The 13,173-nt window shown below is 37.9% G+C and overlaps 1 protein-coding gene across 1 annotated transcript in view; it reads right to left on the reverse strand.

Annotated features, from left to right (window-relative positions):
* LOC307158250 (uncharacterized protein) overlaps positions 1-13,173 on the reverse strand; it is a 30,908-nt gene that overhangs the window by 10,008 nt on the left and 7,727 nt on the right. The window contains exons 3-5 of the mRNA XM_079870673.1: positions 10,021-10,146; positions 6,992-7,095; positions 909-1,001 (exon numbers count right to left, since the gene is read on the reverse strand). Coding sequence (XP_079726799.1) covers positions 909-977 — 69 coding nt within the window. The 5' untranslated portion in view covers positions 978-1,001; positions 6,992-7,095; positions 10,021-10,146. The remainder of the gene's footprint in view (positions 1-908; positions 1,002-6,991; positions 7,096-10,020; positions 10,147-13,173) is intronic.

A 13,173-nucleotide genomic window follows, 5' to 3' on the forward strand; every position in this document is an offset into this window, starting at 1 on the left:
TCCTCTGGTCGACGTGTGCGCGGGCGCGCTTTTCCGAGAGAAATGCTCATTAAGGAGTTCCACTCTCGTCTACGTCATTAGATCCACGATCGGAAAAAACAAGCCGAAACTTGTACCAACACGGAAGTAAGATTTTCGGCACAGAAATTCTCCGTTATTCGTCCAAAATATATTTTTTTTAACTTTGGCTATGTTTAGCATGTGTCCCTCCCCCTCCCCCTCCCCCAAACGTGCTGCGTAATGCCTCAAGCACGCCAAGCACTTCAAGCATGTCAAGCAAACATGATTGGGCTTCTGTTTACCACAACTGTTGTGCGAGTTGATGAATGTTTATGTGAATAAAAAAGCCTAAATTCTAAAGTCTCTTCAGAACAAACCCTTTTTACTCTGAAAAAAGTAAAAGAAATCCAAAAGAATGTATACATTTACAAAATTAAGACTATTAATATTTCAATGTGAAGTTGCTTTTAAACAGTCTGTATTGTATAAAGTGCAATATGAATAAATGTCACTTGATGTAGAATACTACTTTTTTAAATGTTTCAATACTAACTTTTTCCACACAGTAGAGTGTATACCATGCAGCATGCTAGTATCCCATCACAAACACAACCAAAGTTTCTTGATCAATGGCCACAATGGCGATGGCTCGTAGCTCACCACTTGATTACCAGCTCAGATCTTCAGCCATTAAGCCACCCTAAATAATTGTTGCCTACAGTTTCTTTCTGCCGAGAGTGTAATTAGCCCTTTTCTTATTTACTGTGTCTTCCAGAAAGCAACTAATGTGGCACACTTGTCTAAATCCCACTGGTGTGCTTGAGGAGAACACATCGCTTCATAGAGCTCCAGTGGAGCCAGAGGAACTCAACAATTCCAGCGAGAAAGAGCTATTTGGAGGAGAAAACCTTTGGCGGGGCGATAAACTGCTCCCACTTGGCTTCTATTGCCTTTTCCTTATTCAGCCTCTTTATCATGGTTTTCTGCTCCTTCCAGGGTCCCTGAGAGATACGGAGAGAGAGAGAGAGAGAGAGAGAGAAGGACAGACAGAGACAGATAAAGAGAAGCACAAAATTTCTTGACATATTAATTATTTGCGTGATCTCTTCATAATGTGCTCACCAAACCTGGAGTATTATCAGAATCGTATGTCACCTTGAGAGGACGGAAAGAAATAGAAGGATGGAGCAAAACAAGCGCGCACATCTCAAGCTCCCTCTCCTCTCGGCTTGGGTTTTAACGGCGGCTGATAAAGTTTCATTATTTTTTGTAATATCTGCTCTCTGCCATGCTGTACCGTTTTCCCATAAAGCTTCACTTTATTGGAAATTGGATTCTGGGAAGGTAGGAGCCCCTCCAGGCTCTTCTGGGAGACGCTTCTTACAATTTCTCTCCCTCTTTTTCCATTTGTCTTGGCCTCCCTCTCCTCATCCTTCACTAGCACCAACCTGTAGCTCCAGGAGATGAAGGATTAAATTCTCTATCTCTCTTTTTCCTCCATATCTCTCTCTTAAACACCACCTAAATTCGAGGGCTTCATCATTTCTCCATTAACTCTTATCCTTGTTGTTCCAGTTTGTTGTAGTTGTTCTTGTAAGCTCTCATTAGGTTTGATGGCTAAGGCTAGTATCTCTATTACTATTGATCAAAGTTGAGCTTAGTGATTTAAACAAACCCCTAACCCTAAAAAGGCAGCTATATATTTTAATGTACACTACAGTTCAAAAGTTTGCGTCTGAAAGATTTTTTTAATGGTCTCGCATGCTCACCAAAGCTGCATTTATTTTATCAAAAATACGGTTATATTGTGGAATATTACACTTTTAAATAACTGTTTTTTATTTGAATATATGTTAAAATGTAATGTATTCCTGAGATTGTAAAGCTGAATTTTCAGCGGCCATTACTCCAGTCTTCAGTGTCACATGATCCTTCAGAAATCATTCTAATATGCTGATTTGCTGCTAAAGAATAATTTCTTATTATTATCAGTGTTGAAAATGGTTGTGTTGCATAATATTTTTGTGGAAACTGATATCTTTTTTCAGGACAAAGTTAAAAAGAACAGAACTGATTTGAAATAGATTTTTTTGTAATATTTCAAATGTTTTTGCTGTCACTTTTGATTAATTGAATGCATCCTTTAATAAATATTGATAAATATAGTATAGCACAGATTGCAATGCATCTGTTTCAAAATGTCCGTTTCATCTTGGTGGAAAATTACGCTCTTAAATAGTCTTGTAGACTATCGGGCTTGAAGTTTTAATATTTTTGTGTAAACGTGATAATTTTAGGTAAAAGATTAGTAAAGATAAATCTTTACTGTAACTTTTAATGCATCCTTGCTGAAAAAAAGTTGAGACGTATATATATATAGATCAATAGTGCATAAAACCACATATATATAATGTAAGTAACAATATTAAGTGTGATATTAGACAACAAAACTGGATTTGATAAATATTTAAGATGACAGCATAGCTGGAGTCAGGTGTCCACAAAAACTATGAAGTGCCAGTATGAATCCGGACCCTATTTCTAACATGCTTGCATCTTCAAATATCATTTAAAATTATGAAGGTAAAAAATTGGTGTAAATCTAATTAGGTCAGGGATGGGTAACTATGGTCCTGCAGAGTTTAGCTCCAACCCTGATAAAAACTCACTTGCCTGCATCTTTCTAGTAATCCTGAGGACATTGATTAGCTTGTTCAGGTGTTCGATTAGGGTTGGAGCTAAACTCTGCGGGACAGTGGCCCTCCAGGGCCCAAGTTGCCCATCGCTGAATTAGGTCATGACTTCAGGGGACACAGCCTGGTTGTCTATATTAGTGTGGTTCAGTTCACACACACACACACACACACACACACACACACACACACACACACACAAACACACACACACACACACACACACACACACACACACACACACACACACACACACACACACACACACACACACACACACACACACACACACACTCTCTCTACTTACACTACAATATGTTATACACAGACCATCTGCCATTTTCCAGAATCAATGTCACTTTAAAAAAGACGCACATGTGATACATTTCTAAGCTATTAAACTCAATTTTATGCATGAACAGACAGTTTCACAATCACTACATGCACATGAAACCAATTAAACCCAACCAGCAAGCACTCTAGAAGAGGTTACACCTTCCTAAAATACAGAAAAAAAGGTCAGGCGCACAACACTAAAGAGTGGAATTCTGCCTTTTCAAAATTACATTACTATTTATGAAATCCCATACTACCATCCAAACGTTTGGGGTCGGTAAGATTTTTTGGTAACGCTTTACAATAAGTTTCCATTTGTTAACATTAGTTAACTACATTAGTTAACATGAACTAACAATGAAAAACACTTCTAACGCATTTATTAATCTCAGTTAATGTTGATTTGAACATTAATGCATTATTAAAATCAAAAGTTGTATCTGTTAATATTATTTAATAGACCTAAACTAACATGAACTAACAGTGAATTGTTGTATTTTTTTATTAATTAATGTTAACAAAGATTAATACATTCAGTAACAAATGTATTGATCATAGTAAGTTAGTACCTCATTGTAAGTGCTACCAATTATTTTAATATAAAAAAAAAAAAAAAAAAAAAAAAAATATATATATATATTATGCAAACCAAGGCTGCATTTATTTGATAAGAAAAAAAAATTATAAAAATTTAAAATAACAGTGTTCTATTTTGATATTTTAAATGTAATGTGTTCCTGTGATGCAAAGCTGAATTTTCAGCATTACTCCTTGAGTCACATGATCCTTCAGAAATCATTCTAATTTGGTGCTCAATAAACATTTCTCATTATTATAAATGTTGAAAACAGTCGTGCTGCTTAAAATTTTTGTGGAAACTGATACTTTTTTTTTCAGGACAAAGTTAAAAAGAACAGCATTTATTTGAAATAGAAATCTTTTGTAACACTTTGCTGTCACGATCAATTTAATTCATCCTTTAATAATCAACAATAAATAATATTGGACGCATTGCAATGCATCTTCAAAACATCCGTTTCAACTTGGTGCACAAGCAGTTAAATTACACTTTTATTGAGTTTTGTTGACTATTGGGCTTGAAGCTATATCACTTTATTAGTGTATGTTTTTTCACACACAACTGAAAAAATGACCGCTGAACAAAAACTGGAATGTCTATAATTTATATTGGAATGTCTCGACACACAAAAATCCTCACAAAAGGCCACGGGTGGCCTAGTATGAAATGCTCTAGGCTGGTAATTTTAAGATTGCCGGTTCAAGCCTGGAACAGGCAGTTCAAGTACTAGAACACAGTTGTGCCCTTAAGCAAGGCAGATAACTTTTGTTCCAGGATTTTCCAGTGGGGATGCCAATGTAGAAAGCATTCTGGAGGATACTAAGGATAAAAACATAGCTGTTAAATGACAAATCAACTAAATCAGTTTGCCTGAACAGAACAACTGCATCTGAATCCCCAAAATAACATTCTACGTTTTGAACTTTAATGGAAATATATTATTATTTATGATGACCTACAGACCAAAATATTTTTGTGTCCGCACGTCCACATAGGCTGCTTTAACATGCCAAGCACATCAGATTCCAGACAGACCAGGTAAAAAGTTCATTGTTAGAACTCTGGGGTCATGTGTAGTCAGGGTTGCCTGATCTGTGCATGAAAAGTACCTCAATCAAAAGTAGCCCACAAATTGCCCAATGTGATTTTCTCCATCCAGCGGACGAATTCTACACTAAATTTGTACATCTGGAGAGGATCGTACTTACGGGAATGGAAATCAACCCGTTGGAAAAAAAAAAATTCGTAAAAGTTAAAAGTAGCCAAATTGCGCGGGAAAGCCGCAGACTTGGCAATACTGTGCGTGATGTGCTACTCATAAACTATTCAAAATGACTCAATGATTCTTTGACACACTTAGTAATAGATCTAGTTTGTCATTCAACCCTGAATTCTGTCATTCAGCATTGATGTCAGTAAGAATTTCACCAACACAATGAGAGCAATATTAGCCTGTTTAATTATGAAAGAGCACATTTTAATTTGTTTAATTTTTGAAACTCTATTCGCTTCATTTTGAATTTTTTTGTCTTGTGACGGCTTTGGTCAATCACTTGCTGCTACGTGAATGTAACGAGGATTAGTAACTTGTAACCAGTTATAAATAAACAATTCCATTATTCAATTTTGATCCAATCAGGAATCAGAACTACAGGAACGTTGTGCTTTACAATATACCTTTAAGTTAATAAGAGAAAGTTAAAAGAAGTCTCCTCCTGTTTCATAGATTCAGATCCCAGATCAATACAAGACCCTTCAAGGCCCAGATCCGGGCCAAATCCTAACTCTAAGACCCAAATCTGGTCTTGCCAGGCCAAGAACCACCTTTCTTTTCTTTTTACACCTTTCATTTTGAACTCTGTAAAGCCTGACATATGAAAAATAATAGTCTGATTTTTTTTTAATGGAATGGTTTATTGACCCTTTAAACAAACCAAAAATGTTGGCATATGTGTTTTTGTTGAGTATCATATTTAATACATCAGGCTATTATGGCTCATGCAGTATGATAGGAGAATATGGAGCTCACACTCAAGGGAAAAAACGCCTACATTTTATTCAGAGGCCAAAACTAATCAAGAATATGCAATTTTGTGCAGTTGTTGATATTTATATGGCCAAAAAATAAGATGAAATTCTGATAGCTTGTAATGTAAGCAGACTACATGCATACCAATATCAGGCGTCACTCAATATCTCCCAATAACATGACTTACAAAGATGATATTTAATGGTTTTATCAAAGCTCTGCATTTAGTTTTTTTTTGGAAGTGGCAAAACATGTAATACAATGCAGTACAATGATAATTGAGAGATGTACAAATAAACATTACTTACTAAAGCCTGATGCATAATATTTGATATTCACATTTTAACATGATTTTTTTTTTTTTAAATGATATATGGAAAAACAAGTTGTAATGCTTTGGTTGTGGTGGTAAGACAGCATTCACAGAGAGAGTGAGAATCCTATAATTCAAGGTCATAATCCATACCAGGCAGAGGATCAAGCACATGTAATCAGTCCGAACACAAATACAATACACTGAGGCAGACGGGAACAAGAAAACCAAAACTCAGGAAAATATAAAGAAACCATGAACTGCTCAAAATGCTGACAGAGAGTGTGAACCAAAACAAACAATCAAACAAGACTTCATACTGAATGAAGGAAAAAGGCACTTAAATAGACAGGGTGATGATCAAATGAAACAAGAAACAGCTGAAACGGATAAACTAAAAATGAGCAGAGGGTTCTGGGAAATGAAGTCCAGGAATAACAGAGTCTATGGAAACGGTGAGGGACTAGACATGTTGGCACCTGCAGCCGACAGATGTAACACAACTTAGTAAACCTCATTTGCTTCAGTCCAGTAGGTGAATGTCTTGAAATATAACTAACAAAATAACTGTAATATGGTCTCTTTGTTTATCCCTGGATTTTGTTATGCTTCCTGTTCCATGTTCTGCCTGCCATATTTATAGTTCTTTTGTAGTTTTTCATATTGTTTTCCCCTTGATTGTCTGTGTCTTATCTCGTTATCTTGTGTATATATAGCACTTGTGTTGTTTTTTTAACCTGCAGTTAGATCCTCTCCTCTGTCTGCCTTCTCTTGCTTCCGCTTATTACAATAAGAGTTATTCTTACATTTACTATATAAAAAATCTGTAGATTTCACAGCAAAAAGATTCATATGGACCACAACATTTTTTAGAATTATATTAAAAGGCCTTTCTTTAGAGTCCTGAAATCTCCTGTTTTCAATCAGACAAAAATAAGAAATGTTTCTTGAGCACCACATCAGCATATCAAAATGATTTCCTTTCAGAATCAGAATTTCTTTGTCCCAGAACACAAACACTATTATTTTTTCTCACTTACCTGGCATCCCAACAGGAAGTAACAGGTTCAAATCTTCCAGAACGTTCCAGAGTCAGTGCCTCCAGCAGCCAATTCAACAGCACAACTGACGATACACACACTCGCTAGGAAAGAAAGTTTTTTTATATAATATATATCCTGTAAATCATATTTATAAAGTAAAAAAATAAAAAATAAAATAAAAACCAACCCCAGAATACAAATGAAATTATCTTACAAGGCACAACATTGTAGAATTGAAAATAATCCAAGATATTTTAAATGAACAAAGATATTTGCTTGACTGTTTTTCTACCCCCTCTTTCTACCACAATGACCATTTGGAGTTCCTAAGGCACAGAAGGGCTGATAGTGATCTAGGCCTGCAGGCCAAATGTTTGTACTTTGGGGGGTCGATGAATTGTCACACCTTTAGTACAATGGGGGAAGTGTAATTATCTGATTGGTCAGTTTGAATGTCTCGCAGTTGGGTTTTAGTCACATGGTCAAGGAAAGGATAAAACAGGATTGAAACTGTAGCGCTGTCTCTCTCTCTCTCTCTCTCTCTCTCTCTCTCTCTCTCTCTCTCTCTCTCTCTCTCTCTCTCTCTCTCTCTCTCTCTCTCTCTCTCTCTCTCTCTCTCTCTCTCTCTCTCTCTCTCTCTCTCTCTCTCTCTCTCTCTCTCTCTCTCTCTCTCTCTCTCTCTCTCTCTCTCTCTCTCAGGTATCATTTTTTCATATATGCTGGGTACAATTATTAATATAAGTTATCATCATCTCATACATCTATTTTGTAACTATTTTAAGTGTAACCATAACCATATTTTGACATTAAACCTTTTGAATTACAACTAATGTGCTAAATAGTTTTGATTTGGTATTGACTTTGAAGTGCTACATATTGCAGTACAATATCATCACTCTCTATAGCAACGCTCTCCCACAAATATTAAGCTATTGTAACTGCGCTTATTTCCGTCGTTGGTATAAGTGGCAGTGGGTGGAATAGACAAGAAATGTGCAGTTTTCTACCATCTTGCTAATAACGTTTCTTTAGTCATTCGGCATTTCTTGCAGCTTGAACCACTGCAGGAATCCACCCTTACAACATGTAACCTTGTGTCAGCAGCTTTGAAATCCTGTATAATTGCTTAGTTTACAAGTTGATGTACAACATAAGACCTAAAACATGCTATTCCACAGAGAGCCTTTCTGACAGCTTTGTATTCATATTTTTTTTAAAAACACATAATCAATGCAGAATCAAAAGCTTTGTATATCTTGAAAGCCCTCTTGACAGAAAAACAGCAGCAGACTGAGGCTGTCTAGCAAATCTTTCATCCAGCAATAAAGAAATCTATCTATCTATCTGTCTGTCTGTGTGTTATATGTGAGTCGGTTGCTTTTGTGAGGACTCCTTTATGGTATCGACAGAGTTTTTGATGAGAAATTTTTTTTTACTTTCTGTATCTGTGTGAACACACCTATAGACACTATGGTGGCATTGTCTGTGGAAACTGTGAGAATCAAATCCAGTGTTAATTGATTCAGTGTTCAATCCCCTGTTGAAAGACAAAAATCTGATATAAAATAAGAAAGAGTAAGAAAGAGAGAGAGAGAGAGTTACACTGACTGTGCTTTGGCTCATTTGTTACAAGCTAACATTTCAAGGCCGTCTCTATGTATAAATTAATTCCTCTCACTTTCTGTTCAACATGAAGTAGAGGCATCGCTTTGCCCTCTGCTTTCTGTTCAAACTTCAAGGTTAAGATGTTTAATCGGGCCTCTGATGAATGACATCCACCTACTCACTGTTAGCAGACAACAAGCTTCTTGACATCACGCAACCTGTACGGTTTAGTTAGCCACAATGTGACACGTGGGTTAAATATCCGACTACAAAGGTGATGAAACAGGATTTCTATATCTGCCATATTCAAGCACATGACCAGGCACTTAGGGAAGTTGTCAATAATAAGATCTTCATTCAAAAGTCCCAGAAACGATCATTTCATAGCTGTTAACATAATACAACCACATTGGGTCTGTACTTTCAAAATAACCTTGAGAAATACTTCCATATGGTATATCACTGCTGTAGCATCACTGTTTCCGTCCAGCAGATACGGACAAAAGGAGTGTGTGCGTGAAGTACAGGGCCCCCAAAAAATGTATCTGGACACTTTTAGATACATTAAAGATGATATCAGTGTCAAACTTGATAAAGTATAAAATCAAATGGCATGTACAAGCAAAGCACCTGCTTGGTAAATCATGCAGTGCGTATGAATGATATGGACAGCCTTCAGATCCAGTAGCGTAAACCTCTTACAGGCCGCTTGAGGTAACGACAGTATAACCACCATGTCCCCATCAAAAGCAAAAATGTTTTTCAAGTGCAGGCAGAAAATGCAAATAGCTTATCAAAGGGGTAATGATGCATCGAAGATGTACTTTGATTCCAGCATGACATTATATTCCATCAAGAGACAGTGTAAATGAGCCATGTTTATTTTTTCTTTTCATTTTGTTGCATTAGATCCTTCTAGTCAGAGGGAAATCGCTCTATCCTGCTGGGTGACACTTTTGGTTGAATGAATTTTGTTTTTCTGGAAGCCGAGACCCTCACGGTGAAAACTCTTCAGCAGAGAAAGGCATTATTTTCCTGTTTTCCTTCTAGTTTAAATCATTTAAATGTTTGTGTGAACAAAATTTTTATGTCAGGGAGTTTATCTGACGTGATGTGTTAGTATTCCAATCATATGCGTGGAAATGTGACACTAGGAAGTTATCAGGAATGCTTTAATCACATGTAGCCAGATTGTTGAATTATGGCATAAAGTCATACTCAAGCAGCTTAATCTGAACAGGAAGAGACCGCCTGACTGGCATGACAAGTGACTTATCACAGCCATTTAGAGAAAAGGTTATCTTAAATAATTATATTTAAAAGTATGCTAAATCAAAATATGAATTTCTGTAAACTTTTGTAAAGAAGAAAACCCCCCAGCAGAATAGAGAGTGTAAGAAAGGGGTGCCGAGTGTTTTTACCCTGGTAGTAGTTCAGGAGGTGTTGAGATCAATGATCTGTAGACGGGTAAACGGACGAGCAGCCCGCATTTTCCTCCGGATGGATTTCCATTCTGAAGAGGATGTTGCCGCAACATCACACACCACCTGACAAAACAGCCGTGTTTGGGTTAGGGGGTGTGGAGAGGAAAAATGACAGATGTACTAAAGTGCAATTGCATCCCAGCTAACCGGAAACATTCTCAGAACTTTGGATAACATTCTGGAATGGTTATCTCAAAGTTATGAACAAACATTCCACCAGTAACGTTAACAGAATTTACAGGTATTTAATAATGTTTAAAAAAAAATAAAAAAAAATAATAATAATTTATGGAAAAATGTTTTAGTTGGACATTCATCTAATGTTCTTTTAAATGTTATATTTGTTCATTTTAAATGTTAACATTCTGAAATGTTCCCATAATGTTTGAAAACTGATTAAATGGAACGACCCTTAACGTTCGCAAAACTACAAAAAACATTTTAAATATTCAGAGGAACATTACAAAATAAACTTTTTTTAATGTTTTGGGAACATTCTTAGAACATTATTTTTGTTAGCTGGGATGCTATCATGCTTAAAAAAAACCACAACTTCATCTGACATCGATCTACGGCATACAGCTGTGGGTTAAAAATTAGGGTGAATTCATGTAAATTAAATTAGAAATTCAAGTCAATGGCAAAATGTTACACTCCTTGCGACAAAGTGATAACAATATCAGAAATCAAAAGTTTCCTGTAGGCGCAATTTTACTGAATTCACCCTGCATATACAGTGCTATGCATAAGTTTAGACACCCATGCTAAAGTTGACTAAAAAGAGGAATAAAAAAATCATCTTTTGGAAATTGAACTTAATGCCTTAATTTAAAAAATTAGGAAAAATCCAACCTTTAAGGACACCAATTTTCTTTGTGAATGAATAATGTATCGTAAATAAATAAATGTTCTTCCTTAAAATACAGGGTGCATGAGTTTGGACACCCCTATGTTAAATTCCCATAGAGGCAGGCAGATTTTTATTTTTAAGTATTTTTTTTTATTTTATTTTTTTTCCTGATAAAGTTCCCTTGGCCTTTGGAATTAAAATAGCCCCACATCATCACATAGCCTTCACCATACCTAGAGATTGGCATGGGGTACTTTCCATAAGATCATCTCTCAATGCAAATCAAACTAGCTATTAGGCTAACTGAAATAAAACCATGCCAATCTCTAGGTATGGTGAAGGCTATGTGATGATGTGGGGCTATTTTAATTCCAAAGGCCAAGGGAACTTTATCAGGATGCATAGTATCCTAAAAATAAATAAAAAAAAATACTCGGCAACGCCCTTTCATCACGCTCAAAAGGCAGCGCAATACTGCCAATCTGCGTCCCATTCTCTCATCCCCACACACTCCTCTCTCTCTTTCCGTGGGTCTATGGAATTGCCAGTCAGCAGTCAATAAAGCTGACTTCATTCCAGCCTTTGCATCTCATTCTACTCTAAATATCTTAGGCCTGACTGAGACCTGGATTCGTCCAGAAGACTCAGCAACCCCCGCTGCTCTCTCTAGCAATTTCTCCTTCTCTCACTCCCCTCGCCAGTCTGGGAGAGGCGGGGGTACAGGGCTCCTCGTTTCTAACAATTACAAATACTCTGCGCTCTCTTCTATATGCAACAACAACTCATTTGAATATCATGCTATTACACTCACAACTCCCATTAAGATCCATATTGTAGTCATTTATCGTCCCCCAGGTCAGCTGGGTACTTTTGTGGATGAGCTGGATGTGCTGCTGTCCTCCTTCCCTGAGGACGGCACCCCACTTCTAGTCTTTGGTGACTTCAACATCCATCTCGACAAGCCGTATGCAGCAGACTTCATCTCTCTCCTAGCCTCTTTCGATCTCACACAACTCATCACCACAGGTACTCACAAATCAGGCAACCAACTGGACCTGGTTTACACACGCAACTGCACCACAGACAACATCTTGGTGAGACCTCTCCATGTCTCAGATCATTTCCTCATTACCTTCAGTCTACAACTCTCTACCCCTGCACCACCAACCCCACCACCAGTCACTTTCAGGCGAAACCTGCGCTCACTTTCCCCCTCCCATCTTTCCTCTGCCGTCTCATCTTCTCTTCCCCCACCCTCACAATTCTCATCTCTGGATGTGAATACCGCAACGGATACCCTATGTTCCACTCTAACCTCTTCTCTAGACATTATCTGCCCTCTCTCCTCCAGGCCAGCACGCGCCACTCCCTCTAACCCCTGGTTATCTGAGGTTCTTAGGGAACACCGGACCGAACTCAGGGCAGCGGAGAGGAAATGGCACAAATCAAAAGACGCATCTGACCTGAGTACGTATCAATCTCTCCTCTCTTCCTTTTCTGTTGATGTTCATGCTGCAAAATCTTCATACTTCCACAACAAGATCAACAACTCCTCCAACACACGATTACTCTTCAAGACATTCAACTCTCTCCTCTGTCCACCTCCACCACCACCCGCCGCCTCCTTAACTGCTGACGATTTTGCGATCTTCTTCACCAACAAAACAACATCTATCAGCAGTCAGTTCTCAGCTCCACACACACAGGAACCCAGACCGACCCCTTCCACAGCCAACATCCCTCTGCCCTCCTTTTCTCCACTAACCGAGGAAGAAGTATCTACACTTCTCCTCTCCAGTCACCCTACCACCTGCCCTCTAGACCCCATCCCCTCACACCTTCTACAAGCCATCTCTCCCACACTTCTACCAGCACTCACACACATCATTAACTCATCCCTCCATACTGGCATTTTCCCTACAGCATTCAAGCAGGCTCGGGTTACTCCACTGCTTAAAAAACCAACGCTAAACACATCATTTGTAGAACATTACAGACCTATCTCTCTCCTACCATTCATTGCGAAGACACTTGAAAGAGCTGTTTTCAACCAAGTAACATCCTTTCTGTCTCTCAACAACCAGCTGGATGTCAACCAATCCGGCTTCAAGAAAGGGCATTCTACTGAGACTGCACTACTGTCAGTCACAGAAGCCCTACGGATCGCAAAAGCTGCTTCCAAATCCTCAGTCCTCATCCTCCTGGATCTGTCTGCTGCCTTCGACACTGTGAATCATCAA

This window comes from Squalius cephalus (genome assembly GCF_949319135.1).
Source record: "Squalius cephalus genome assembly, chromosome: 5".
NCBI classification, from domain to species: domain Eukaryota; kingdom Metazoa; phylum Chordata; class Actinopteri; order Cypriniformes; family Leuciscidae; genus Squalius; species Squalius cephalus.